The following is a 24,709-nucleotide window of genomic DNA, read 5'->3' as shown; positions in this document are numbered from 1 at the left end:
GCAAGTGAGCCTGCAGCCCATAAATAACCCCTTTAGAAATAAAGAGCTGACTCTTAATTTATTCTGCATGGATCAAATTCTATCTCTTTATTTTTAGCCTCTGCTCTGCCTCGTGGTGGAGGCGGTGCCCCCCAGCACAGCCTGCAGCTCCTTCCTGCAGCAACTGCTGCCTGTTGGAAGGCCCTCATACAGTAATTACTGTGAGCAGGCGTGCTTCCCTTCCGTGGTGGACTTAGGCACAGGTTGTATGGACTGGAAAGAGAAGAGAGAAATGGAATGACACCTACGTGCTTTTTCATGTGGTGCTTATGCTGATGACCAGCTCAGATATGAAGTCCTGTGAAAATCTTTAACTTTATGGCATTTGCCTCCTTGCCTGAGCACCTTAGCTCGGATTCCCATGCTTCATAGCATGCAGGAGCAACTGTGCTTGAAGCAAAGTCCACTTCCCAGATGTGCAGTGTGGGAGGAAGCTCAGTGATTAGGACACACCTGCCACCGCATTCTGGAGCGGTTGTTTTGTTTCTGTGTGTTTTCACTTCCAACACGAAGGGCTGATAGCAATGTGTGGTCGTGAAGTCCTTTCAAGACAGGAAAGAAATCCAAAGAACGGTAATAATGGAAAAGATTAAATAAAGGAAACACTGCTTTCCTGTGCAAATATGCTGCTCTGAGAAGAATCCCTGTCTGCTGCAACTGGGCATACCCAGAGCTACTGCACTTTGCACGGCTGGAAGTTGTGCCTGCTCTCTGAGCAAGCCCTGACTAACGCACAGCTCATCTGCTGCGTTCCCACAGAGCCCCCTGACGGCTTTAGCTTCTAACTGAGCTGCCTGAGCCTTAATCTTTTGTGCAATTGGGAAAATCCCTCTGCTCCGGCCCATCAGCTGCAAACAGCTCTCCAGGAGTGGTTCAGTTTGTGGTGAGATGTCGGGGGCTGCCCTCCCCGCTGGGTGCTCCTGCTGCAGCTGTGGGCGCAAGTGGGGCCAGTGGTGAGTGGGGGTGGCCCTGCAGAAGCCGTGAGCAAAAACAGGCGTGCACTGAGGTTGCACAAAGCGGGGAGCTCAGCAGGAGGAGGCAGCCCTGCCCTGCCGCCCCCGCAGCGCTGCGCCCTTCTGGGTGCCTCCCCGTGCCATGCTGCTGGGTCACATGTCTGCAGGGACTGAGGCCACGAGGCTACAACAGCCAGTGCCAACGGGGTGGAGAAGGGACCAGGGCCCTTTAGACTGGCTTATTGAAACCTGGAAACACAAACAACTGTGCTAGACCAGCATGCACCTATTTGCTTTTCGTTGTAACCAGAGCCTGGCAGTGGCATCCAGCCCACTCCCATGCCTTCCTGCCTCCCAGTGAGCACTGGAGTGGTGACAGCACGTCTGCATGGAGCTGTGCAGCTCCAGCTTGGGGCTGGATAGGAGAACAGAGCCAGCGGCACAGCAGGAAGGAAACTGCTCACACTGGGGAAAATCACTTGGCAGCACAGTGGTCTTGCAAGGAAATCACCCTAGCTGCACTTTCAAGCATCCGAAAATACTGGTTGGAATTGAAAACGTGCCTGGGGGAACACCCACAGCATGACCCGTGTGGGGCGGAGCAGACAGCCGGGAATGCTGCCCCACTGCCCTGACTGCTGGGGCAAGGGACGTGCTGGGAGGGGAGCGCTGCCGGCCATGGTGTGATACGGCACCGGGTGCTGATGGGGGCCAAAGGCAGTGACGTACCTCCGTGGCTTCGTTGGATGTGGTGGTGAGTGTGACTGCCCAAGGATGGGCCTGGGAAGCTCCTGACACAGCTGAGATGCTGTCCCCAAGGCCACCCGGCCGGGCGTTCTGCTGCTCCAGAATGTACCTGGGTGAGGCTTGAGTCGCTGCTGCGAGGGAGAAAGAAAATCTGCATCCCTGCGGTCAGAGCCAGGTAAAGCCTTTGCTGCCGGCCCGTGTGGGTTGCTTGCGCTCATGGCCCCATCCCTGCATGGCCACGTGTCTGCACAGTGTGCCCTCTGTAAGCCCCTACGTGTGTCCTTTCACTGTGCCGCTTCTGGATGCTCTGTGTCAGCCTGGAAAAATCCAGGTGCGGCTGTCACCTCCCTGTGGTTGGATGGGATGGGATGGGACTCTCTCGGGGCAGCGGGAGTTGGCTGCGCATCAGCTGCCGCCGCCTCAATAGCTTGTTTACAAGGGTGCAAGTACTTCACAAGCGAAAAAAAGCCTGCAGACCACAACGTCCCCGAGTCCCGGTGGCACCGCTTCGTCGGGTAGATTTGGATTTTTCATTTCTGCTTTCTCCGAACCCCGTTGTGCGGCAGAGCAGCTGGGCAGCCCAGCAGAGCGGGTGCCCCCACGGGCCGCAGCGGGCCGTGCCGGGCAACTCCAGCCCCGCACAGCCGGGAGCCGCAGCGAGGCCATAAACAAACAGCTGCGGAGCGCCGGGTGATACGGCAGCGGGGAGCTCCGCACTGCCTTGAGCCAGCCGCAGCCGGGGACCCGCAGCCGGGCGCGGAGCTCTGCAGCCGCTGCGGGGCTGACTCGGCTTGGCGTTCGGGCACCGGCTGCAGGCGAGGTCTCCCCCCCTCCCCCCCCCTCCCTCCGCCGCTCCTCTCCTATCAGGCTCGGGGGGGGCATCTGCGGGCGGTGCGGAGCCGCCGCCGCCGCCGCCGCCGCACCCCCCCCGCTGCCGGGCTCCTCCTCGTCGCTCCCCCGGGCGCTGCGGGCGGGCCCCGGCCGGACCCCGTCCTGTCCCCTCTCGCCGGGAGCCGTCCCCTCCTTCCCGTGCCACCCTCGGCCCGCCGCAGCGCTGTCATTGACCTCCCTCCGCTGCGGCAGCGCGGCCGCGGCTCCCGGCGCCGGCCCTGCAGGTAAGAGCGGGGTCGGGCCCGGGCAGGGGGGTCTCGGGCACCGGGGGACTGCGGGGTGGGAGCTGGGGGCCAGCAGCCCCCGCCCTCCCCCGGGCGCAGCACTCCTGCAGGGATGCTCCGCGGCATCAGCGTAGCGCCGATCAGTAGGCAGGCCGAGGGGAGAGCCGGGGAATCAAACCTGCTCCTCGTTCTGAGCTGTCGGAACGGCTTCTTTTTAATCTTGTTGTTTCTCCGCTGGTTCAGATGGGGGCGCAAAGAGGTTTCCCGGCCTGGGAGCCGTTCCCCGGGGCGTGGGGTCACGGGGGTCCCCATATCGGCATGGGGACCGGTGGCACTCAGAGTTCGTTCCCCTGAGCTGCAACCAGATGGGAGTGGGGCAGAGCTGCGCTGCGCGGTGGGGCCAGAGAGCGGGGCAGCACCCCGAGCCCTGCCTTCCCCTCGGTCCCTGCATTTGCGTGCCCCACTGCCACGCAGAGCTCGAAGCACTTCCAGCCCCCGCCCCAACCATCTGCTTGTCTCTGGGGTACATCCCACAGTCTGGGGACCTCCGAGGCACCCAGCAGAGCGCAGAACGGTGTCCTGTGGCAGCCACAGATACATGGGGGGTTGGGATGACAGCTAGCAGGGCAGAGTTCTCCTCTAAAGCAGGCAGAGGCGCCGTGCCTGCTGTCTTAGCGCATGTATTTGTGTTCTTGCCAAGCCTAGCTCTCCTCCAGAGCAGCTGCGGGCATTTGCCAGGCAGGGGCACTCTCACTGCTGCAGCACCCAGTGTGTGCTGGAGCAGCCCCCAGCAGAGGCTCTGGCTCAGCCCCCCGCTCCCCAACATGCAGCAGCGCCGTGCAGCTGTGCGGGAGGCCGGGCTGCCACAGGCTGGCTGCGTCCCAAGGCCTCCCGCCTCCCGCTGCCCAAGCAGAGCACTGTCTGTGCCACCTGGAGAGCTGCGCCTTTCTCCTCAGCACCAACGTAGGCAGGGGATGTTCCCTGGGAAGGAAATGCCGTGAATCTGCTCCCAGATTTTGTGCTCTCTACAAGAAGGGAGGGAACCGGAGCAGCGCTTCTGCAAAAAGCACTCTGAGCACCAGGGGCTCCCAGCGCCTCTGGCACAGGCACTCACGCCTGCGCCCACTTCTCCCCCCGATGTGCAAATCAGCTCTCCCTCCCATAGAAATGCCTGTTGTTCAGGCGTCACATAAACACTCTTTGTACTTTGAAAAGGACACTTGAATGCAAGGCAGCACGCCAGGCACTGCCCGAGCAGTGACAGCCAGGCTGAGCAGTGCTGGAGCGGGCACGGAGGCGGTGGAGCCCTGTGCTCCTCTTGGGGGGGGGCACACAGCTGGTGTTGGGGTGCTGCTCTGGCCGCTGGGATTTGGGCATAACAGCTCAGCATGTCCCCATCTGCCTCACGTGGGTGCCTGCCCTTGACAGCCAGCCTACTTTTCGCTCTCAGCATTTTATGGTTTTATGATTTTGGAGTATCACCCTATCCACCCAGACCTCATCAGCGGTAGGAAAGCCTTGCTTGTAGATGTGGATGTCTTCTTGTCCCCTGGAACAAGTGTGCATCCCACAGATGTGCCCATGGAAGTGCTCCCTGTCCCCTGGCATAGGTGGACCAAGTGTGGGCACTGGGCTGGACCACCAGTCCCTGTGGCTGATCCAAACTCACCCTTGCAGAGCATCTTGACATGGCAAGTACCCACGCAGAAGAGCCTCTTGCTGAGGACACAGCTGACCATGATGCACACATCTATGAGGAGGTGATGCTCTCTGAGAGGATGGAGCACAGCCAGCGGCTGGCTGTGGAGGAGCTCATCACCACTGAAGCCAGCTATGTGCACAACCTCCAGCTGTGCCTGTCCGACATCCGGGCACACCTCCAGAAGAAGCAGGTGAGGGGGCTTGTAGGGTGAATGTGCTGGGAGCAGTGGGGCTCCCAGATCCCAGCAGGGCCGGTGCTGAGGACAGCTGGGAGGCCACTACCTGCACCCTGATCCTTCCAGCCCCCCAGCTGCCTCCCTCAGGCACGGTCCTGGGTTGAGCAGACATTATGTCTTAGCCAGTACAGCCATCTGAAGGCTTTAACTCTGCATCTGTAATGTTAGAAAGGCCTTGTCCTGCTCGGGAACAAAGCCAGGTCTTATCTCCAAATGCCTCTTGAAATGGAGCGTTTCCAGCTCCTCAAATGTTACGTGAGGCTGCTGGAAGGACACTGGTGTCAATGGGGTGCAGATGACTCCACAATGCCAGGTCCACCTCCATCTCATCTATTTGGCTTGTTCTGGGGCAACTGTGTTCCTTCCAGCTGCCTGGTCTTGACCTGGAAGGACTCTTCTCTAACATTGATGACATCCTCCATGTCTCCAGACGGTTCCTGAGGGGACTTCAGGACACTGCTACCCAGGAGCATGAGCAGCTGCTCAGCATCAGTAAGTGGAAAGCAAACTCATACTGTATGTGGGGAGGAGACCCCTTCCCATGGAAGAGAACTGTCCCCTCCAGCCTGACCCTCTTCCCCCAGGCACTCTGTTCCAGGAGTTCAAGGAGGAGATGGAGATGGTCTACAAGATCTACTGTGCCAGCTATGAGCACGCTCTCCTGCTGGTGGAGAGCTATCGCAAGGACCCCAGGCTGCAGGAGGAGATCATGGACACCCTGACTGCGACAGTGTAGGTACCCTCTGCCACCCCCTCCCTAGTGGCCTTGCCCTTCTCCTCTCTAAATAAGCCCCCTTCATGGATGGGTACCTGCCCCGGGCACCTAGCTGAGTGCCACATCTTCACAGCACTGCCTGGTGTAGCTGCTGGCAGCCTCTCCTGCATCCTCTGGGACCTGCCAAAGGAGCACTACAGTTGGGGAATCTTTTATGGCGGACCCCAAACCTGTGGTGCGGTGGCACCCATGGTTTCTGCCTGCTCCTCCCTCCCACATCACTGTCACCCAAAGGGGCTGTGCCACAGAGAACACGCATTCCCCAGTGTCAGCAGAGAGATGGGCTGGCCCCAGTGGACGTGGAGGACTCCTCCTGACCCATCAGCATGGTCACAAACACTACGAGCCACTGGCATTTCCTCCTGCTTGGAGTGCAGCTGATGTGAGGGAGCCCTGCACACACAGCCTGGGGTGGCTGTCCTGCACCTCTCAGCCAGACAAGCACAGTTCTGTTCAGGAGCACCAGGTGCCTGCTCAGGCCTTGCACTGCCTTTGGGGCTGGCGGGGACAGCACCCCGGTGAGCACTGCCTGGGGGTGCACAGCTGGGGTTCATGGCCAGAAATCCGGGCACAGCTCACCTCTGTATCCCAGGCAGCAAAGCTGTCCTGGTGCTGGAGAAGGGCTGGGTTATCCCCAAAATGCTTGCAGAAAAGCTCAGAGAAGCATCAGGGTTGTCCTCGGCACCAGCCTCACGCAGTTCCCCCCTCCATCAGGCCTCACACGAGCGCCTCGGACCTCAGCTTCTTCCTGGTGATGCCGGTGCAGAGAGTCACCAAATACCCACTGCTGCTGGGCAAGATCCTGGAGAACACCCCTGCCAACACCAGCACCCACGAGGCCCTCGCTGCAGCCGTGCGTGCCATGACGCAGGTCAATGCCAACATCAACGAGTACAAACGGCGCCGGGAAGTGGGTGAGCAGGGGCACATTTCAGGCAGAGGGCATGGAACAGGCAGCGGGTGTCTGGGGAGGCTCAGTTCAACCCTGGCTGTGTCCCGTTGGTGTTGCATTGATTCCTCTTCAAGTCAGTTCAGAGCTCTCCCTTTCTCTTGTCCTTCAGCCATCCTGCCAGGTGAGGTTGCAGGCTGGGGCTGTGTCCCAGCAGCTCCTGGCACTGTGGTGCCTGGCTTGGGGAGGGTGCTGCATTCTGGGCAAGCTGCAGGAGCAGGGTGGCATAGGAGCAAGCGCAGAACTGGTCCATCTGCATTCCCTGGGCTGGGGAATTGAAGGAACAATCCTGCCCTTGGGATAGGAGAAATCAAGCTCCCCACAAATGCGAGCTCACTCTGCTTTTTGGTTTTCACGGTAGTTTCCCTGGGGCTGCCCTTCTTTGATGTGGGTTGTGCTTATCCTGTTGATCTGCCCCAGCCTTGCTGCTGTTCTCGCCTTGCTTTTTCCCTGTTTCAACCACTCAGGCTGCTGCTATAAAGCTTCTGCAGCCACGTTGTTCTCTTGGTCACACCAGCATCCCTACAGCTGCCCCAGCACCATGCAGCAAGGCTGCTGGGCCGCAGGGCTGTGATAGGGGCATGCCTGCCTGCACAGAACAGGCAGGACACATCCGCAGGAGCCAGATCTGGTTTGCTGGTGGCTGCAGGCAGGATTTCTGGTCCCAGAGCACTGTTGTCCTACGAATGAAGGCCAAAGCACCCTCAGGGTCCCGCTGTACAGATGAGCAGCTGTGCGAGCAGCCCCTCAGCTCGGGGACACCAGGCCTCTCACCAGCATCTCTCCTCCCCTTCCCGTGTCTCCCTGAGGCAGCCACCAAGTACAACAAGGCTGAGCAGCTGACGCTGCGGGACCGCTTCGCCCGCCTCAACACCCACTCCATCGCCAAGAAGACCACGCGGCTGAGCCGGCTCCTCATGCATGAGGCCGGCATCGTGGCCAAGGTGCGAGCCTACCCACTGCCTGCTGCCCCTCCTCGGCCGCTTCTGGGGCTCTCCTCCTGCACCGACACGGGGAGAGCCGAGCCCGGTGCTGACACCCAGCGGCCTGTGCTGTCATGTAAGCCCCTGTCCCCCTGCCGGGTGACCCAGTGTGGCTGTTGGCCCCCATTCTAGCCGATGTGCAGGCACAGACCTCCCTCCTTGCCTCATGAGTATCACAGGGGAACATTTTGACCTCCAGAAGCCCTTCAGACCCTCAGAGCATCCCAGCAAAAGGATGCACGCCCGGTGACATGGGGTGCTGCTTGCAGCTCTGGTGTTTTCCCCAGCACCCCAGCACCATGTCCCATGTAGTGCCCAAGCACCCCGGATCGTGGCCCTCATCAAACTCCTGGAGCCCCTCAGGGTCTCCCCCCGCTCCAGCTTCAGGCTGCACCTCGTGTTGGCATCACCTCTCCCCCCCCCCCCTCCCGTCTCTGCCTGGCAGACACAAGCCGCCCCTTGCCTTGCAGACAGAGGACAAGGAGTATGATGAGCTGGAAGAGAAATTCCAGAGCGTGGCATCCAGTGTGACTGCACTGAAGGAGAACGTGGCATCCTACCTGCAGCACTTAGAGGTAAAACTCTGACTGCATGCAGGCAGCTGGCCACATCCAGGCCTCAGAACCCAGTCTGGGGGCTGCAGAACACCCCCAAGGCCTCTGCAAACAGCAGCCGGAGGTGCTCAGGGATTTGTGTTTCTCAGCTGAAATGTGTTGCTGTGCTGGGGACCTCACAGCCTCAGAGGATTGCTTCCATCCACAGGAGGCTGAAACGAAGCTGAGGCTTCACCAGCAGAGCTGGGTGTCATTTGAGAAAAGTCAGTCCTTACACTGATCATTATTTCAAAGTATCAAATAGCTGGAAGCGCTCAGTGTTGTTCAGGCTGGAAACTCTTCCTTTACCAGGTATAAGGCACAAATGTCCCCAGATGAGGCACGGCAGCAGACTTCCCTTCTGAGTGACCTGAGTCAGTAATTGCTGTAATTTTCTCGTTGAGATCCTTCAGGCGGTCTGAAGGAAATGAGAGTGTGAGTGATGGCAAAAAGACTGTCAGGAAGATCTCAGGAAATGGCAGAGGGGTCAGAGAGCACCAAAGTCAGGGTGGAAAGACCTTGTCCCGAAAATACTGAAGAACGGTTCCCCACATTGGGGTGAGTTGAAGGAAAAGGGGACAGAATGACTCCTTGTAGCCCAAACAGTGCATAAAAAGAGAACACGGAAAGACAGCAGTCTGTGTGCTAGTGAGATGTGGCAGGGAATTCCTTCTCACCCTTGTGTTTGTGTGCAGAACGTGTATGGAGGGAAGCCCCCATGCTGCTGGGATAGTTACAGGACACTGCATGGTGCCGGGCAGCTCCCAGAGACCTGCCCTGGTTGCTTTCTCCCTTGCAGGCATTCCTGCTGCCCACCCCACACAGGTGTGAGCTGCAGATGGAGGAGGGCCCTGCCCAGCAGTACCGCCGCTTCGCAGAGCACCTCCACCGTGCTGTGTTCCCGGAGTTTGTGAGTGCTCCTTCTCTGCAGAGCTCCTTTGGGATGAGGGCCAAGCATCTCTCACACCTCCTGCTAGGGCTGCCAGGGCAGGGGAAACAGAAAGTGGGGTTCAGAGTAGCCCGGTGCAGGGAGCATCCTTATCAACATTCAGCTTTGGGAGCCCATCAGCATTCCGTAGATGGTGTCTGCCATCAGCCCCACTCACTGTAAGCATGGCCAGGGTGAGCTTCCAAGCAGTGCAGAGTGTGGCAGGGCAGACAGATCCCCAGACTGGATGTCAGCTCCCCTATAGGGAGCACCAGCCCTTCCCATGCCTGTGCTGCATGGGGTGGGACACGGGGTAAGCACTCGGATCCTGGGCTGAGGACCTCTGTCCAACCAGGGCACTCTGCTGGGACACGCACTGCACCAGCCCGTGGGACAGTGCTCATGGGTGCTCATATCTGGTCTTCTGCTAGGGCAGCCCAAGTCTTGAATCACGGTATACACGACTGCTCTACTAAGGGTATGCTTTGGTTGGCATCCCATGTGCATTCAGGGAAGGGTGCCACACGAGCCCCCACTCCACACAAGACCCCCATCAGGCCCCCAAGCCTTTTTTAATGCATAAGACCGTGTTGCATGCAGACAGCAGTTCTGTCCAGTGGGGTTCCCATGGAGATTTGGGTTTTGTCATCCCACAGAGGCGCCGGCTGGACAGGCTGGTCTGGAAGCCCCTCTGCAGACTGGCAGAGATGCTGGTGGGGCCACAGCAGCTGGTCAAGAAGCGCCTGGACAAGCTGCTGGACTACGAGGAGATTCAGGAGAGGAAGAGCGAGACGGGCAGCGTGACATATGATGAGGAAGCGGCCATGAACACCTACCTGGCCATCAATGCCCTGCTTGTGGCTGAGCTCCCGCGCTTCAACCAGGTGGCCATGCAGCTCCTGGGACAGCTCCTGGGCTCCTTCAGCGTCCTGCAGCAGGACTTGGCCACAGAGGTTCTGCACGAGGCTAAAAAGGAAGTAGAGCAGGTGAGAGGGGGAGGGTGGGTGTCCCTGTGCTTGTCCAGGCCTGCCTGCTTCGGCTGGGTCCGTCCATCTCCCCTTCTAGCGGGGCTGGGGGGCTGCGGGCTCGGGGCAGGACCTATGGCAGCTCTGGTGAGCTGGCTGCATCCCAAACTGACCTCAGGGTCTGTCTTCACAGATGCCTCATGGCCACATGCTGCTGCCCGCTTTCTGGAGGATGGTGGAGGACACCCTGCAGCAGTCAGGCGTCCAGCTCCGTACCTTCATCCAGGCGTTTGAGACCGTCACGCCGAGCCCTCTGCTGCAGGTAGGAGCTGGAAATCAGAGTCATTATGGTTGGAAAAGACCACTAAGATCACCAGGTCCAACCACCAACCCATCCCCACCGTGCCCACTGACCATGTCACTTGGTGCCACATCTCCACGGTTCTTAGACACCTCCAGGGATGGTGACTGCACCACCTCCCTGGGCAGCTGTGCCAAGGGAATGGCTGACAGCGAGGAGGAGCTGTGTCTGAGACCTCGTGGTGCAGGATGTCGGGGGGAGGTTGGCTCACACAGCAGCACAGGGGATCCACGCAGCCACAGCGCTGCTCCAGAAGAGGCTGTCTGGGAATAACCAGGGCTGGAGCTTTTCTGGTTCTGAACACTGGTCTCCAAACTGTGAGGAAGAGCAGATAGCGTGGAGAGGTTTCTCTAAGCACCCACTGGAATGTGACCACATGATGATAGCACATGCTCACAGAGGGCCTCAGTCTCCTGTGTCTGACCAAGTGCTCCTGTGTCTCTCGTTCCCCTCCAGCCCCTGAACCCTGCTGAGGAGCGGAAGGTCCTTTCCCTTGTGAGCAAACACGGCCCAGACAAACTTTACCAAGTGACAAGCAACGTCAGTGGCAGCAAAGACATGGACCTGACCTTGCAAAGGGGGCAGATTGTGGCTCTGCTGCAAAGTGTGGATACTAAAGGCAACACGGGCAGATGGCTGGTGGATGCTGGAGGTATTGTTAGCATTGCAGGGAGGCACCATGGTCAGAAACCAAACCCAAACCACTTCCTCGGCTTGGATGAAACAGTGAGCCGTTGTCTCCTGGGCCCTCCCTTCCAGGGTTGGCTCAGCCCAAACCCACCTGTGCTTTGCCAGCTACACCTGTAGCCACTGGCTGTAGATCTTGGGGTTCCCCATCTGTTCCCCAAAAGAGCTCTTGTGAAGTGTCAAGGCTGGGAAAGGAAAGTCCTGTCCACACAGAAGTGTCTTGAAATCCATTATTTGGGATTTTGCTCTGGATGTACTCTAGTGATGGACACATTTGAGTGGGGCTCCTGTGCTGTGCCAGCCAACAGCCAAGTTCCCCTCCCTTCTCCTCCAACCCGTCCTGTTGGTGTTGGGACCCCATGACGTGTGTGTGCATGTCCTCCAGGTCCCCGAGGCTTTGTGCCTGCTGCCAAACTCCAGCCCTATAGCCTGGGACCAAGCCAGCAGCCCAAGATGCAGATGCCAGCCCTGGAGAGTGGCACAGAGAGAAGGCGACATTCCTATGTGTCACCTGAAGCTCCTAAACCCCAGGTGGCCACATTCACCCCAGCTTTCCAGGTGAGAAGGGGGGGGGACAATCCAGGCTGTTCCTAGTGACCCTGATAGCTCCATGCTTGTGGACAGGGACACAGACCTGTTTTTCCAGCGCACGGACAACTATTCATGTGCAGCTGTGTGCCCTGCAGGAGTGTCTCAGACACCTGGGTGAGGCTGAGGTTTGCCTTGCTGGGACCTGGGGTGGACAGAGCAAGGGAATTGTGCACTGGGGGTCTCCATGTCCCTACATCAATGTCCTCGATGTCCCCTCTAGGTCCTACCCTGCCACGCATGTCCCTTTGCTTCCTGGCTCTGTCTCTTGCTAAGTCCTTCCTCCTCTCCTGCCCTCACAGGTGGTTGCTGGCTTCTCCTTCACGGCACGCAGCCCTCAGGAGCTCAGCCTGCAGGCAGGGCAGCCCGTGGTGGTGTTGGAGCCGCATGACAAGAAGGGCAGCACCGAGTGGAGCCTGGTGGAGGTGAACGGGCAGCGGGGCTACGTGCCCTCCAGCTACCTGCTGACAGTCCCCGTGCAGGAGCCCGTGGGCTGGAGTCTGCCCGTGTGAGCAGCACCGGGCGCAGCAGCAGAAGGCTTCGTGCTGCACACGGAGGAGAGCTGTCTGCTTGGCACCCGATGAGCTCATTGCTGAGGGAGTGTCTGCACGGCCCTGGGCTGGGGAAGCAGCAGAATGTGGCCCAGGGGCTGCGGGTGCACGGTTGGAGGTGGGGAGATGTGCTTTGTGCTGCTGTGCACAAGGGCAGGAAGGTGCGAGGGTGCCACGTCCGTGTGTGTTTGCTTCTTGCTGGGCAGCACGGAGAGAAGGCTTGGGACGGAGTGACGTGTGGCTGCAGCTCGGCAGGGATTTGTATCGGTGAGAAAAGTGCCTGTAGTGGTGGCGAGAGAACTGTCCCTGAGTAAATCAGGTCTGAGCTGCAAAGGCTGCAGTGCTGCGAACGGCGCTCCAGCCTGGCACGTGTCTCTTGGAGACGTGCTCTCCACAAAACGGGTGGGGTGACGCTCCCCTGTGCCCACCCACACGTCCCAGCGGCATCTGGGCATTGGGCTGTCCCCAAGGCCAGCGCTCTGTCACCTCTCGGCCACCGAGCCCCGCTTCTGGCCCCTGCACTGCGGTGTGGCGCTGCCGAGGCACGAGAAGCGCTCTGTGTGCCCCCGCGGCTCCTGGCTGTGACAGCACGAGACGCCCGTGCGGCCGTGGCCGTGCCCGGCTCTGTGCCCACGCGTGGGGCTGCGCGGCCGCGAGGTGGCGGAGCTGTCCCGGCACAGCTCAGCGCAGCACCGCACCGCGCAACGCCGCAGCGCTGCTCCTCCCGCCCGCGGCTCCTCCGGGATCCTCCGTTCTCGGTCGCATCGTGTCGAACTTCGGCGCCCGTGGACGTTCCCTGCAGATGCTGTCCCCGGGACGTGCGCTGTTACGCGGTGTGAGGACACGGGGCACCGACATCCCTCACTTCTCCCGTTGTGTCGCCCCAGCCGGTCGCAGCGCTGCTGCCCCGAGGCTCCGGCTGCTCCCTCGGGGTCAGCGCAGGGCGCGGGTCCCTTCCAGCCTAACCACGAGGAAGAATAAAGGGCACAAGCGTGCCTCTAAATAGCTCGGCAAGGACACGCTCTCCCGAGAGGAACGCTCTGGCCAGGCTGGTGGAACATGCCTGTGCCCGGGGGGCGGCTCCTGGCCAGGTGCCCACCTCAAGGTCAGGCGTCGCCCAGAGCAGCAGCGCGGCAGCAGGGCTGTGTGTGGGGCAGCCGCTCACCGGCCTGGGGTCTCACCGTGCGCAGGGCTCCGGTGGCAGTAGAGCCGGGTGGCACTGCTGCCCACAGCCTGCCACTGGCCAGCAAGGGACTCGGCACTGGCACTGAGCCGGAGCTGATTCATATCCTGGACGTGCTGGCATTTGGATGGTGTCCACCCAGAGGGTGCGACAACGAGGATCAGATCTGACCTGCTGGCCCCGGGCCGGCTTGTTTGTGTGTGAGGCGCACAGTGACCGAGGCACGGCCGGCATCGCCGAGGGAAGAACAGCATCCATGCAAACCCCAAGCCTGGGTTCCCAAACCTGGGTCCGTCCCAGGGACGCAATGCGTGGCAGGGCTGTGGTGGGCAGGGAACACAGGGCTGGGTGCAGAGCAGCTCGTGCAGCAGGATCCCAGGACCCAAGGTACCCGCAGTGCTGCGCTGCTGGGGGGGCTGAGCCCCGCAGATGGTGGCCACAGGGCTGGGAGATAGGAGCACAGGCATGAGCGGCACCGCTTGCTCCCGTCTTGCACAGCCAGCACCTGAATTGTTTAATAAAGTGTGAAATTGCTTTCATGCTCTGCTACCTTTGCAGACACGGGCCGTCATTACTGCCTTCCCCCCACCCCTCCAGCCAGCCGCTGGCTGCTGCCGATGTCCCCGCTGTCACAGCGCTGCCAGATGAGCTGCTGGCTCACACGGTGCCCAGCTCAGCTCCAGAGCACAGCCACAATGCACCCTTCCCTTCTTGCAGCCCCATAGCACAGCTCCAGCTGCTGTGGATGCAGAAACCCAGCCATGCAGCTGGGCTGGGGCTGCACACCCCATTTTTCCCCCTGTTCCCCTCTTCAGATGGCCCTGGGGATGCTGAGAGATGCTGCACGCCGCAACATCAGCCTCTGCTGTGCAGGGAACACTGGGCTGCCCCACTGCCAAGGTGGACCGATGGCTTTGGAGCCACTTCAAACCACTCGCAGCCTTAACAGAGATAATCAATCACTGTGCTCCTGCTCTGGGCCTAGCTGCTGAGGATGGCTCTCCAGGGCTGAGGGCTGGCAAGGCTGGGCGGGACTGTGCTGCCTGCAGGGGGAACGTCCCCTCGAGGGGACACAGATCTCAGCTCTGTCCTTCCTGCAGGAGGGCGGTCTGTGTCCCTCTGTGCTGGGAAATGCCGAAGGAGCCAGGTGTGGGATTGGTGCAGGGATCTGCAGGAAATGCCAGGCAATAGAGATACTTTGCCCCAGGGAAAAGGTGTCACATTCTTCCAGCCGCTGATAAAGTTAAACCCTTGATCCAGAAGGCCAGTTTGGGTAGGACGTGCAATGCTGCCAGTGCTGCCCAGGCACAGGGATGACTCTGCTGCCCTCCTTCCTGCGGGAAGGCTGCAAGACTGCAGGATCAGCCCTGTCTCAGGCACAACAGCATCAGAGCAGAGAGCATTGCAGCCCTTAGCTCCACTGTTCTGCAGAGATGGCATGTGGTGAGTGGGGGAAGGCTGGGTACAGCCTGGCATCATGGAGCCCTGTGCCCAGTGCCCGGCTCTGGGTGATGGAGTGTTGCCTTACAGCTCACCCTGCGCTCTCCGTGCTGTAACCCTATAGCCCACGCTGCCCCTGCCTCCTCCCTGTGCTGCAGCTCAGCCAAATGCCATGGGTGGGGGGAGGCTTTGTGCCACCACGATGCCAGCCTGCCCCTGACGTGACATGAGTCAGCTGGAGCAGTCCATACTGCCACTACCCCCCCACGGATAGCCGGGTGCCCCCCCACCACTCCCCATATCCCTACTGTGTCCCTGCAGCACGCAGCCCCAGGCGGAGGTCCTGGGGCAATGCATCCTTCTCTCCCCTCCTGTACCTCCCCCCCTGGCAGCAGCCCAAGGCAAAGCCCTGCAGGCTGTCCCCTCCCCAAGGTGACCCTGCTGGCGGGTGTGCTGAGCTCCGCGGGGCTTTCCCGAGAGCACCTGAGGTGAAGGCAGCGCGCGTGGCGGGGGGTGTGTGTGCAGGGCACAGGCTGCTGGCTTTGGTGACAGCTGCCCACAGTGACAAATGGCCTAAACCCATATCCCGAGGGCTCCTGCTGCACCTGTGGGTGGCCACTCACGGTTGGCACGGCGGTACCCAGGACTGCAAGGGCATCCCAGATCCCCCAGGTTCTGTGCATCTGAGCAGCTCCTAACTATAGGTGCATGCTGCCGGCAAAAAACCACCTTTGTGTGCTCAGCATCCCAGCTGGAATTCACCTAAACACACCCCGGGGAGGAAGGGATGGGTGAAGGGCGGGGGGAGGAAAGCTGCCTGCTGTTTGTTTTTGCTAATGAAGCCCCATAATCAAATCATTTCAATTTTAATTGTAAAGCCAGCAGGCAGATTTCTGTCTCCAGATGGGACGTGATAGGAATAGCTCAGGGCTGGCCACGTTCTGCACTCACCTCAGTGCGTGCCCGGAGGGATCCCCGAGCAGCCTGGGGATGTACTCAGGGTCTCTTCTGCTCCCCCATCCCAGCAAAAGGACCTGCAGGCGCTGTGCTGCACCGGGTGGGAGCAGTGCAACAGTTGTTGTTCCCCTGGCTTATATCCCAGGGTACATGAGATCTATTTGCAGCTTGTACTGACTGCCTTGGTTTTGGGTGTTTGGTCTTGCGAATAAGAGAAGGAAAGAAAAATAAATGGGGTCCGTTTTCTGTGTTTTGAGGATAACTGCAACGCTAGCCTCCAGCACCAGTGGGATATGCTGAACCTGGAAACAATCGGCTGAGAGAGAAGAAACTTCTCTACAGCCAGTAAGACACGTGCCGTGCCCAGGTTTGTGTTTAAGCAGCTGGGAGCTGAGTGCCAGCCACCAAACCCAAGGCAACGCTATGCAGGTAACTGCTGGATCCCTGCATCCTGTAAGGAGTACAGCTGCTCGCATTACTGACGGCACTCCCGGCACCCCTCGGGAGGGCTCCAGGCTGTGGGATGCATGGTGCAGAGCAGCGCCAGGACCCCTCAGCCAGGCCTGCGCTCTGCTCTCCGCTCCCATCCTCATGGCTGCTTCACCAAAGCCGGGCACACCAAATCCAAAGTCATCTCCAGGGCTGCTGCTGCTGCTGGGTGCGCCCAGAGACCCGCTCGTCTGCTGCCCAGGGCACAGCCCACGCCATGTGTCTGTGAGCAGTGGGAGCGCGGGCACAGAACAGCTGCTGGGAATTTAAATGACCGCCCATGAATGCCGGTTTTGTTTTGCCCCAGACGCGGCTGCGTTCTGCCTGGGAGAAGCAGCATTCAAATGTAGCCGATGGCAGGGCTCTCCCCTGCAAATAAAGCTGGTCTGGGAAATCTGGGGAGAAATGGAGCTTGAAAGGAGCCCTGGAGTGGCTCCTGCCCCTGCACAGCCCTGCCAAGGGAGCAGCGGGCACCCAGGGCAGGGAATGCGGCGGTGGTGTGGGGACGTGGGGACGTGGAACCTGTGATACATGACATAGACACGTGGGGACACATGGAGGTGGGAGCCAGCTGTGCTCCCCTACAGCCCCTGATGTGCAGCCAACATGGGGCTGGGCCTGGGGAGACAATGCCATACACAGGACAGGGCCAGCAAGACAAGAGGAGAGAGCAGATGTCCAGGGACAGCCTGCAGGTGAAGTTTTTGGCCTGGTCATGAGCTCAGGGTGGGAAACGCTGTCCTGTGACCAGGCACACAGAGATGCTGCCGGTTGCCACCACTGACTCAACGCACGCTGCCAAATGCATGCCCCAGAGATCTGTTTCTGAATGGATAAACAGCATTTCTTATTAAGGTTGCTAATGGGATACCAGCCCATGACAGTGTAGATACTTTAATAATACAGAGTTCTTTTAATGAAGAAGCTTAACAAACTGAATTACTTCCCGACATTTGTATATGTCATATTTGCTCACTTATGCGTGCAGTAAATGAAATGAACATTACCAAATAGTTAGAAAATAACAAGTACACACGAGAAGTGCACTTGTATGAGAACAGGATGGGGCACTGCTTTGCTCAGCACACGCTGCCTCACACTGCAGCCGGGCATTCCATCCCCTGTGCTACACTGCACAAAGCAGTGACGCAACGGCAGAGCTGCTCCCACTCATGGCCGAGGGTTCTGCAGCTGCTGCAGTTGTGACAGCCCCGGTTGCTAAACCCCTGTAGCAAACGGTGCTTGCAGATGGAAGGCTGCAGCCCTCGCTTGGATTCCGGCCAGGAACCTCTGAGTTCATGGCAATGGTGCTCTGCACCACGGTGCACCTCCACACCCCTGCTCGGTCTGCGTGTGCAGCTGTGAGTATGTGGGATGTGTGGGCAATGCACCCTGCTGCCTCCTCCCCCCATTGTGTCACTCGGTTGTAATTCCCCTTCTGGCTCTCTGCTCACTGGAATATTATGCCCAGTCCTGTGGCAGGCAGGTGAGCTCTGTGGCTGTGTTCCTTCCCCTCCTAATGAGCCGAGAGTGCACGGGAGAGATGGAAATAGCCCCGGCTGACACAGATACCTGTGCAAAGCAGTAGGGGCCTGCACTTGCCTTTGTAATTGCATGCTGCATGGCGATGAGTCAGCCAGCCCTGCGCGGCGGGCAGCATGCTGCGGGATGTCTGCAGCCCTCATCACGCCAAATCGGTATCCATTGGTCTGGGGAAGTGCTGTGCCCCCCCAGAAAGGGGGCTCAAAACACAGCCAGAGCATGAAGAAGCTAGCAGGGAGAAGGATGGCAGCAAGAACGTCTTGCAGCTTTTTCAGCTCTCTAGACACTTCCAAGCGGCAGGAAGGAGCGTGAGCTGTGATCGTGCTGCATTCTCTCTGTTGCTATGTGCAGAACCGCTGCTTGCAGTGTTCAGGCCTGGCTGCGGGGCTCAGCCCCCAGCTGGCATTGCCTATGCCCTGGGACCAACACAGGGGGATGCGGAGCCCCAGGGTGCCCTTATTGCAGCCACTGGCACAGGCAGCCCTGCAGGCAGGGACGAGGCAGGGGACGGCGGGTGACATCAATGGGATATGACACATGCTGCAAGTGCAGTGCAAGAGCTGGAGGGAGAGAGTAAGCAGGAGGGACACGGAGCATACGGCACAGCTCCCGTCGGGCCCTGCAGGCAGACAGCCTCCCGGTGCCAGTGCTGCACGAACTGCTTGTGGGAGATGCACCAGGCGGCATCGGGGCACAAAGCAGTGTGCAAGGAGCAGCCTCTATGAGAGACAGTGCTTCTGGGACCCCACGGAGACACCGTCCCCAAACAGGACGGGCTGCCAGCCCTGCAGCATGCCGGTGCCCAGCTCTGGTGCGCAGTGCAGGGGGTGGGCGCACAGCTGCCGTGTGCCGCTCCCCGCGGAGATGTGAGTCAGCAGCAGCGCTGTGGGGAGGCAGTGGGCATCCCGGGGTCCTCACACAGCCCACGTGGCTGGCAGCAGCCCCGCTGTATAGGAGCCCTCCCTGCCCTCCTCAGCTCCTTGCTCCGGGAAATTCCCATCTGTTTCAGCAGCTAATCCTCAAACCCCACGTGTCTCTCTCCACAGGTTTCCTCTGCAATAACAGCCTGACTTCAGCATCTTCAGGGATGCAGCTTTGGAGAAGAGCAGGCTGCAAAAGCAGGCTGGACCAGCAGAGCCTATGCTGGAGCAGCTCCATCCCTGTCTCTGCTGTGGGCTAAGAGCTGCAGCACGCCGAGCCCTGGGGCAGCTGTGATGTCCATTCCACCCGGGGGTTTGTGGCACGGTGCAGCATCGCTGTGGTGGAAGAGCAGTGGATCCTGAGGAGAGGAGCCCAGCAGGGATGCTCAGTGCCACACGGGGCCACCAGCACAGCCGGGAGCCCAGGGGACAGTCCCGCGGTGCTTCATTTAATGTATCACAGAATCACTCAGGTTGGAGAAAACACGAAGATCTTCTAGTCCAACCGTCAGCCCATCACCCACGGAGGTGACAAGGAGAACACGCCATCGCGTGGGGTTGGCGAGCTCCCGGGGAACCCCGTGCTGTAACCAGGAGGACTCCACTCACCGCTGCCTCCCGCCCCGCGCCGCTCAGCCCTTAAAGCATCTCCCCATCCGCAAACACAGCGGCTGAAACCCGAGCACGAAGGCGGGCGGGGGCGCGGGGTGGCTCCGGCCCTGGCGCCGCTCATTGGCTCCGCTCCGCGTCCCGCGTTGGCCTTTGGCAGTCCGAGGGCACACAGCCCGCGTCCCCCCCTGACCGCTGCCCTAATGACACGGCTCGCCCTCCCAAAGGGCATGTGCAAGCTTCTCCTTGTTATACTTTACCTAGGCTCTGTTATCCCCGGGGCTGACGCTGGCGTGGGAGCGGGGTTGGGGTCAGCACGCTCAGCCCCATAGAGGGAAGGCTTGCGGGACTCCTCCTCTTGCAACGGCCTCAGCTGCCTGCCCCTCTTTGAGGAACGTCAGGAAATTTCTGGTGCCTGAGATTATGAGGGGTGGAGAGAGCAAAAACCAGCTTGTCAGGCACGGCTGGCCGTATCACGGGACAGAGAGCGTCATTGCTTGGGGACGTTGGCTCCTTCGGGGCTGGGGCTGGAGGGCAGCGGTTGGAGGAGGGCCTATCTGCCCTGGCAGAGGGCTGAGAGCTGCAAACCGTGGCCAACACGTCTTCAGTTAGAAGAACCAGCGGGCCTTGAGCTCTGCCAGCCCTCCTGCTTGCAAAACTCAGGTTCTGATTTAGAGGGAAGTCACAACCAATTGATAGTGAAACTGCACGTTGCTCTGCAAAGAACCAGAGAAGGGAGCGTGCACGCAGCGAGCGCTGCATCCTCTTCACACCACCTGGGCAGGACACGCTCCATCCCCACCTGATCGACTTCTGAGGAGGCAGAACAAAGCAGAGAGACATCTTGTCCTCCTTTGCCGACCCCTGGGGGCTCTCCATTCTATAGGGGAAAAGCAACAACCAGCACAGAGAAGTGCTGGGGCTGTGCAAAAGCCCAGAGCAGGCAGGAGCAGAGGGAGCATCCAAGCACCACCACGCAGCCACGTCAACAGCTGTACTTCGTCCCCCAGGATCCCATTGGACCCCAGGGGCACAGCCAGCAGCACGTCCCCTCTGCAAGGCGTCCCCGTTGCGCTCCACCCGCGCTGTCCTCCACTCACCTCCTGGCACCAGGGCCTGTCCCCAGCTGGCCTTGCCCAGTTTTGCAGCCAAACGGAGCCCTGTGCAGAGGAGCGGTTGGGCGGTGTGGGCTGTGCTTGGCTTTGCTCTGCTCCTTGGGTGCTCGCATGCCCAGCTGGGAGAGGTGTTTCTGAAACTCAGGGCTATGTAGGCTGGAGTTTCGAGCCTTTTACAAATGATTCCCATAGATGGTTACTTCCCATTTGAGCGCAGCTCGTATAAAGGAAATCACGAGATACATGAAGGAGAACCTCACTTGTCATTCAACAGATTCTTCTTGTAAGCCCACATTCAATGTGAGGCCCTCCAGCCCCACTTCTCCCCCAGCGAGGCAAACACCGCTGCTGGCGGCGCACCTCTCCCTGTACTGCATGCAAAGGGGCATTGGGGCTGCACTGCAGGAACCCAGCAGCACAGTCCTCCTCTGCAGGAAACCACCCGGGTCCCAGAGCCATTTCCTGCCCCGGTCACTCCTGCCATATGCAGTGATCTGGGCTGCAAGAAGCACTCTGGGGCACGGAGCTCCTGGGGGAGGGAAATTTTACTGCGGTGAGGCAGCATGAAAAGTGCCTTTGGTTGCAGTGCTTCTTAACAGTAATCAGTACTAAAGCAGCACCGCATGGGGAAGAGCTTTGGCAGCTTCTCTCTCACTTCTTCCATCCCAGCAGCAGAACCCCACGTCCCAGCTCTCACCAACCTAGTGCCACCTGTGACATCTGTTGGCGCAGAGTTTGGGGTGCAGGGAAACCCAATGCTGCCGCCGCCAAAGGGTCTGCAAAGAGCAAGGAGAGAATGCTGATGGGCAGCAAGGCTTGGCTGCTGGGGGAAGGGACCCTCAGCACAGCCATCAGAACACAGCACATCCCTCCCCACCTCATGGCCTTGCCACATCAGCAGTTGGGCACGCAGATGTCCGGCACCGAGCCCTCTGATGGGACTGGAGGCTGCAGCCCCAAGAGCTGCAGGTGCTGCCACTCGCTGATTGGGCAGCAGCTAATTCAGGCTGCAGCAGGGAGCCCTGCTTCTTCCCGTGTAATTGCAACGGGTAAGCAAATAGAACATTCGTGAGATTTTCATCCCGTCATCAATTATTTCTAACAGGGCTTTTAGCGTGCGTATGCCTCAAAACCCGAGACAGAAAACGATACACGTGACATCGAGATGCTCGCTGTAGGCACACTGCTGAGACGAAGGCGGCCCGAAAACCTTCCGCCTCTCTCTACCGCCCGCTTTCTGTCCCCCGGAGCAGCTCTCCCGCCCGGGACCCCCACCCCGCGGCCCCGCTCTCCCGCAGCCCCCCGGGACGCGCCCCGCGGGCGGTGCCGCTCAGAACCTCCCGGCGCAGCGCTGCCCCACGCGCGGCCGCGGCTCTGCGGGTCCCCCCGGCGGGGCGGCGCGGTGCCGTCCCCCCTTCTCGCCGCCGCCCCCCCCCCCCCCCCCCGGCTCCCGCAGCCGGCGGGCGGGGGCTGCTGCCGGCTCCGCCCCGCCGGCCGCCCGGCTCCTCGCCGCCGCGCCTGCTGCATGCTCGGTGCCGCCTCAGCCCCAGCCGGAGGTGGAAGATGGCGGAGCCGGGGCCGGACTGCGGAACCCTGCTCGACGAGGCGCTCTCCTCCTTCGTCTTCAACTACCTCGCTGACAGCCAGGTGGGGAGGGCGGCGGTGCGGTGCGGGAGGAGCCGGCGCGGAGCCCCGCGGAACGGCGCGAGCCCCAGGGGGGACCCCGCCGCTGCACCGCCGGCTGCGCGGGAGCGATGTTAGGGGAGGGGGTCTGCGGGGCAGCGCCGCACCGCGCCGCGCCGCAGCGGCTCCGGCCCCCGCTTTCAGCACCACTCGCACGTGGACTCCCGGCCCCCCCTCCCCGTGCGCGCGGGGCCAACGGAAAGCCGGCGCTGCAGCCCCTCCGGGCGCGGGAGGGGGGCAGCGGGGCACGCCGAGGGGGAGGGGGGGGGGGCTGCGGGGGGCTGCGCGGTGGGGGCGATAAGAGCCGGGCTGCGGGATGAGTCATGCCGAGCGTCAGTTGCACGCATACGGGTTGGGATCTGGGGGATGGAGGGGCTGGGGGGGGGGCTGGGAGAGGGGGCTTCGTGCGGCGAACCGGCTGCTCCAAAATCTGGATCGGCTCCCTCCTGCACGGAGCCGGGTATTAAAATCAGATTAAGGCTCCTTGGCAGCTCCCGCACAATCACGAGAGCGAGCTGTGCTCGCTATAGGGCTCGCATGCTTTTCCATTTTGGGGGGTGGAAGAGAGGCACTATACAATAATCCGGGCGGCAGAGAGAGCCGTGGCCGATCTGGAGCACCACGGCACATTTCACGGCCGGATTGCTGGGGCCGGTGCAAGTGGGAAGAGTTTTCTCGAGTTATATATCATCCCTCCAGCCCTTCACTTTCATAACCCCAGATTACAAAATAGCTTCGATTGTGAAGTGAGCGGATTCATCCCAACCCGTGCTCTCTCACCAGTTTGGGTTCGGGATTGCACACAGCAGGAATAGGTCGGTTGTGTGTGTGTGTGTGTGTGTGTGTGTGCGTGGGGGGAGAATGGGACACACGGGCACTAATCCTGCTGTTTGGGTTCCAAACAAACAAGCTCTCAGGACTTGGTAAATCAGATTTGCCCCTGGTGCGTGTGCCAGCCAGAACCAGGCAGGTCTTGCCACCAGCTAGATGGATGTGGTCGCGGTGCCCGCCCCATGTGCTCCTGCCTGGCACGGGACGCGGGCGCTTTGCTGGGGGCAGAGCAGCGGGCGGCAGCTCCGGCTCTTAACGAAGAGCTGATGACAGGCTGCTTACAGCAGAAGGGTCAGGGAGGGTGAGAAGTGGGCCGAGGAGGTTTTGTAAGCAGTTCGTGTTCTCTGATTCGGATGGGTTTGTTGCTGCTGGGGGGGAACGCTTGGCTGGAGGCAGGAGGTGGGTTTGGGGGGTGCCGTCCCCCAAAGTGCCGCTGCGGCTCCCAGCAGCACAGCTGCTCTCGAGGCAGGTGAAAGTTCCTGGCTGTGCTTCCCAGCAGTACACCGTGTGCTCTCAGTGGCTGCAGCTGCAAGCACAGAGCTCGTGTGATTGCAGCACGCGTCTGAAAGGGCTGCTTCGTTTTGCTTTTCTGGTCAGCATTTGACGTCTCAATCTAGGAATCTTTTTTTTTTTTTTTTTTTTTCCCAAAAAAGGGACTGTTAAGGGAAAAAAAGAAATCCCGATGCTTGTCATCCTTTCCTGGTGAAAAGCCACCATGTTGTGAGCATCCCCTGCAGAATTTGGGACCGTGAAATGGCCTGTGGTGAAATAAGACCGTTTTTATGGCACATGGTGAAATAAGACTGCTGCGTTTGTGCCCTCTTTTTTTTCCCTCCCTCTCCTCTATGTGCGTGATGCTGTGCGTGCACATGGGGTCAGTGCTGATCTGACGTCTGCCGGGCATATAATGTTACGGGCAGCAAACGGATCCGCGCCGACTGCCGCAGGTCCCGGCAGCAGTGTGCAGCCCGCGGTTGCTCCGCGGTGGAACAGATATTGCATTTTCCCTCCGTCCCTCCGTGCGTAGAAGGGATAAAGCCTGGTGTGAAAACAGAAGGGAGGAAAGGGAGGGAAGGAAATAAATAAATAAATAAATAAATAAATAAAGCCCTCCCGGGGATGATTTGCATACATTTGCTTAAGGAAGGACTAAGTTGTAAGTGTGTGCTGTGCGTGTACCTTCACCTCTGATGAAACTGCAGTGGCAGCTCCTGCTGCTGTCACATGCTTTCTCCAGAGCTGGAGCCGGAGGCGGGCCCCACGCTCGCCGCTGACGTCCCTCCCCACTACTACTGTACAGCCCTGCTTACAACCCGGTGCTGGCTGCTCATTGAAGCCCGAAAGCTGCTTCTGCACAGTCCCTGGCGCTTCAGCACGGGATCAGATTATCCTAAGTGGCTACGATGTCAGGAGGTCGTGAGATCATGAATATTACCCATTTCCTCCGTGGAAATCTTGAGGAACTCCGACTCTTCCCCCACTGCCTCTCCCTGCTCCCTCCTTCACGGTGGGTTTCGGGTGAGGGGCGGCTCAGTGTTGGTGATCAGTGCCCTGTGACAGAGGAACCCTCGGGAGGGCTCTTGGGAGGCGCACAGTGAAGGTTTAACGTGGGTATTTGCCTCCGGCCCTTCATTATATGGGCTTGTGCTGAGGTTGCCTGCGAACCTCTTTACATATTGAGGACAGTGATGATTCACCTGCAGCCTGCATTGCTACAGAGAGAAAATCAGGGTTTCTCACTCCGTACGCGCCTTTCTCCTGCCGTCCCC

At 60.0% G+C, this 24,709-nt stretch overlaps 2 protein-coding genes across 12 annotated transcripts in view; both read left to right on the top strand.

Moving 5' to 3' along the window:
• Positions 1-1,632: 1,632 nt before the first annotated feature.
• ARHGEF37 (Rho guanine nucleotide exchange factor 37) lies at positions 1,633-13,903 on the top strand. 5 transcript variants are annotated; one of them, XM_040647121.2, is made up of 13 exons: positions 1,633-1,914; positions 4,532-4,746; positions 5,160-5,283; positions 5,376-5,523; positions 6,281-6,480; positions 7,329-7,459; positions 7,969-8,073; positions 8,891-9,001; positions 9,676-10,005; positions 10,178-10,306; positions 10,802-10,997; positions 11,418-11,590; positions 11,923-13,903. In XM_040647121.2, exons 2-13 carry the CDS (start codon positions 4,543-4,545, stop codon positions 12,130-12,132), a joined length of 2,061 nt encoding a protein of 686 aa, XP_040503055.1. In that variant the 5' UTR covers positions 1,633-1,914; positions 4,532-4,542; the 3' UTR covers positions 12,133-13,903. The 5 variants fall into 5 exon arrangements, with proteins under 5 accessions (XP_040503055.1, XP_040503060.1, XP_040503057.1 ...); XM_040647123.2 differs by lacking the exon at positions 1,633-1,914 and adding an exon at positions 2,188-2,254; XM_040647122.2 differs by lacking the exon at positions 1,633-1,914 and adding an exon at positions 2,188-2,854.
• An 8,065-nt stretch (positions 13,904-21,968) lies between these two features.
• PPARGC1B (PPARG coactivator 1 beta) overlaps positions 21,969-24,709 on the top strand; it is a 45,686-nt gene continuing 42,945 nt past the window's right edge. For all 7 annotated transcript variants that reach the window (XR_006931435.1, XR_006931434.1, XR_006931433.1 and 4 more), the window contains exon 1: positions 21,969-22,073. Coding sequence is in view for 3 of the 7 variants with exons in the window: in XM_040647116.2 (XP_040503050.1) it covers positions 21,990-22,073 (84 nt within the window). In the remaining 4 variants the exon portion in view is untranslated. The remainder of the gene's footprint in view (positions 22,074-24,709) is intronic.

This window comes from Gallus gallus, chromosome 13 (assembly GCF_016699485.2).
Source record: "Gallus gallus isolate bGalGal1 chromosome 13, bGalGal1.mat.broiler.GRCg7b, whole genome shotgun sequence".
Lineage (NCBI taxonomy): Eukaryota > Metazoa > Chordata > Aves > Galliformes > Phasianidae > Gallus > Gallus gallus.
This window is presented reverse-complemented; position numbering and strand designations above follow the sequence as displayed.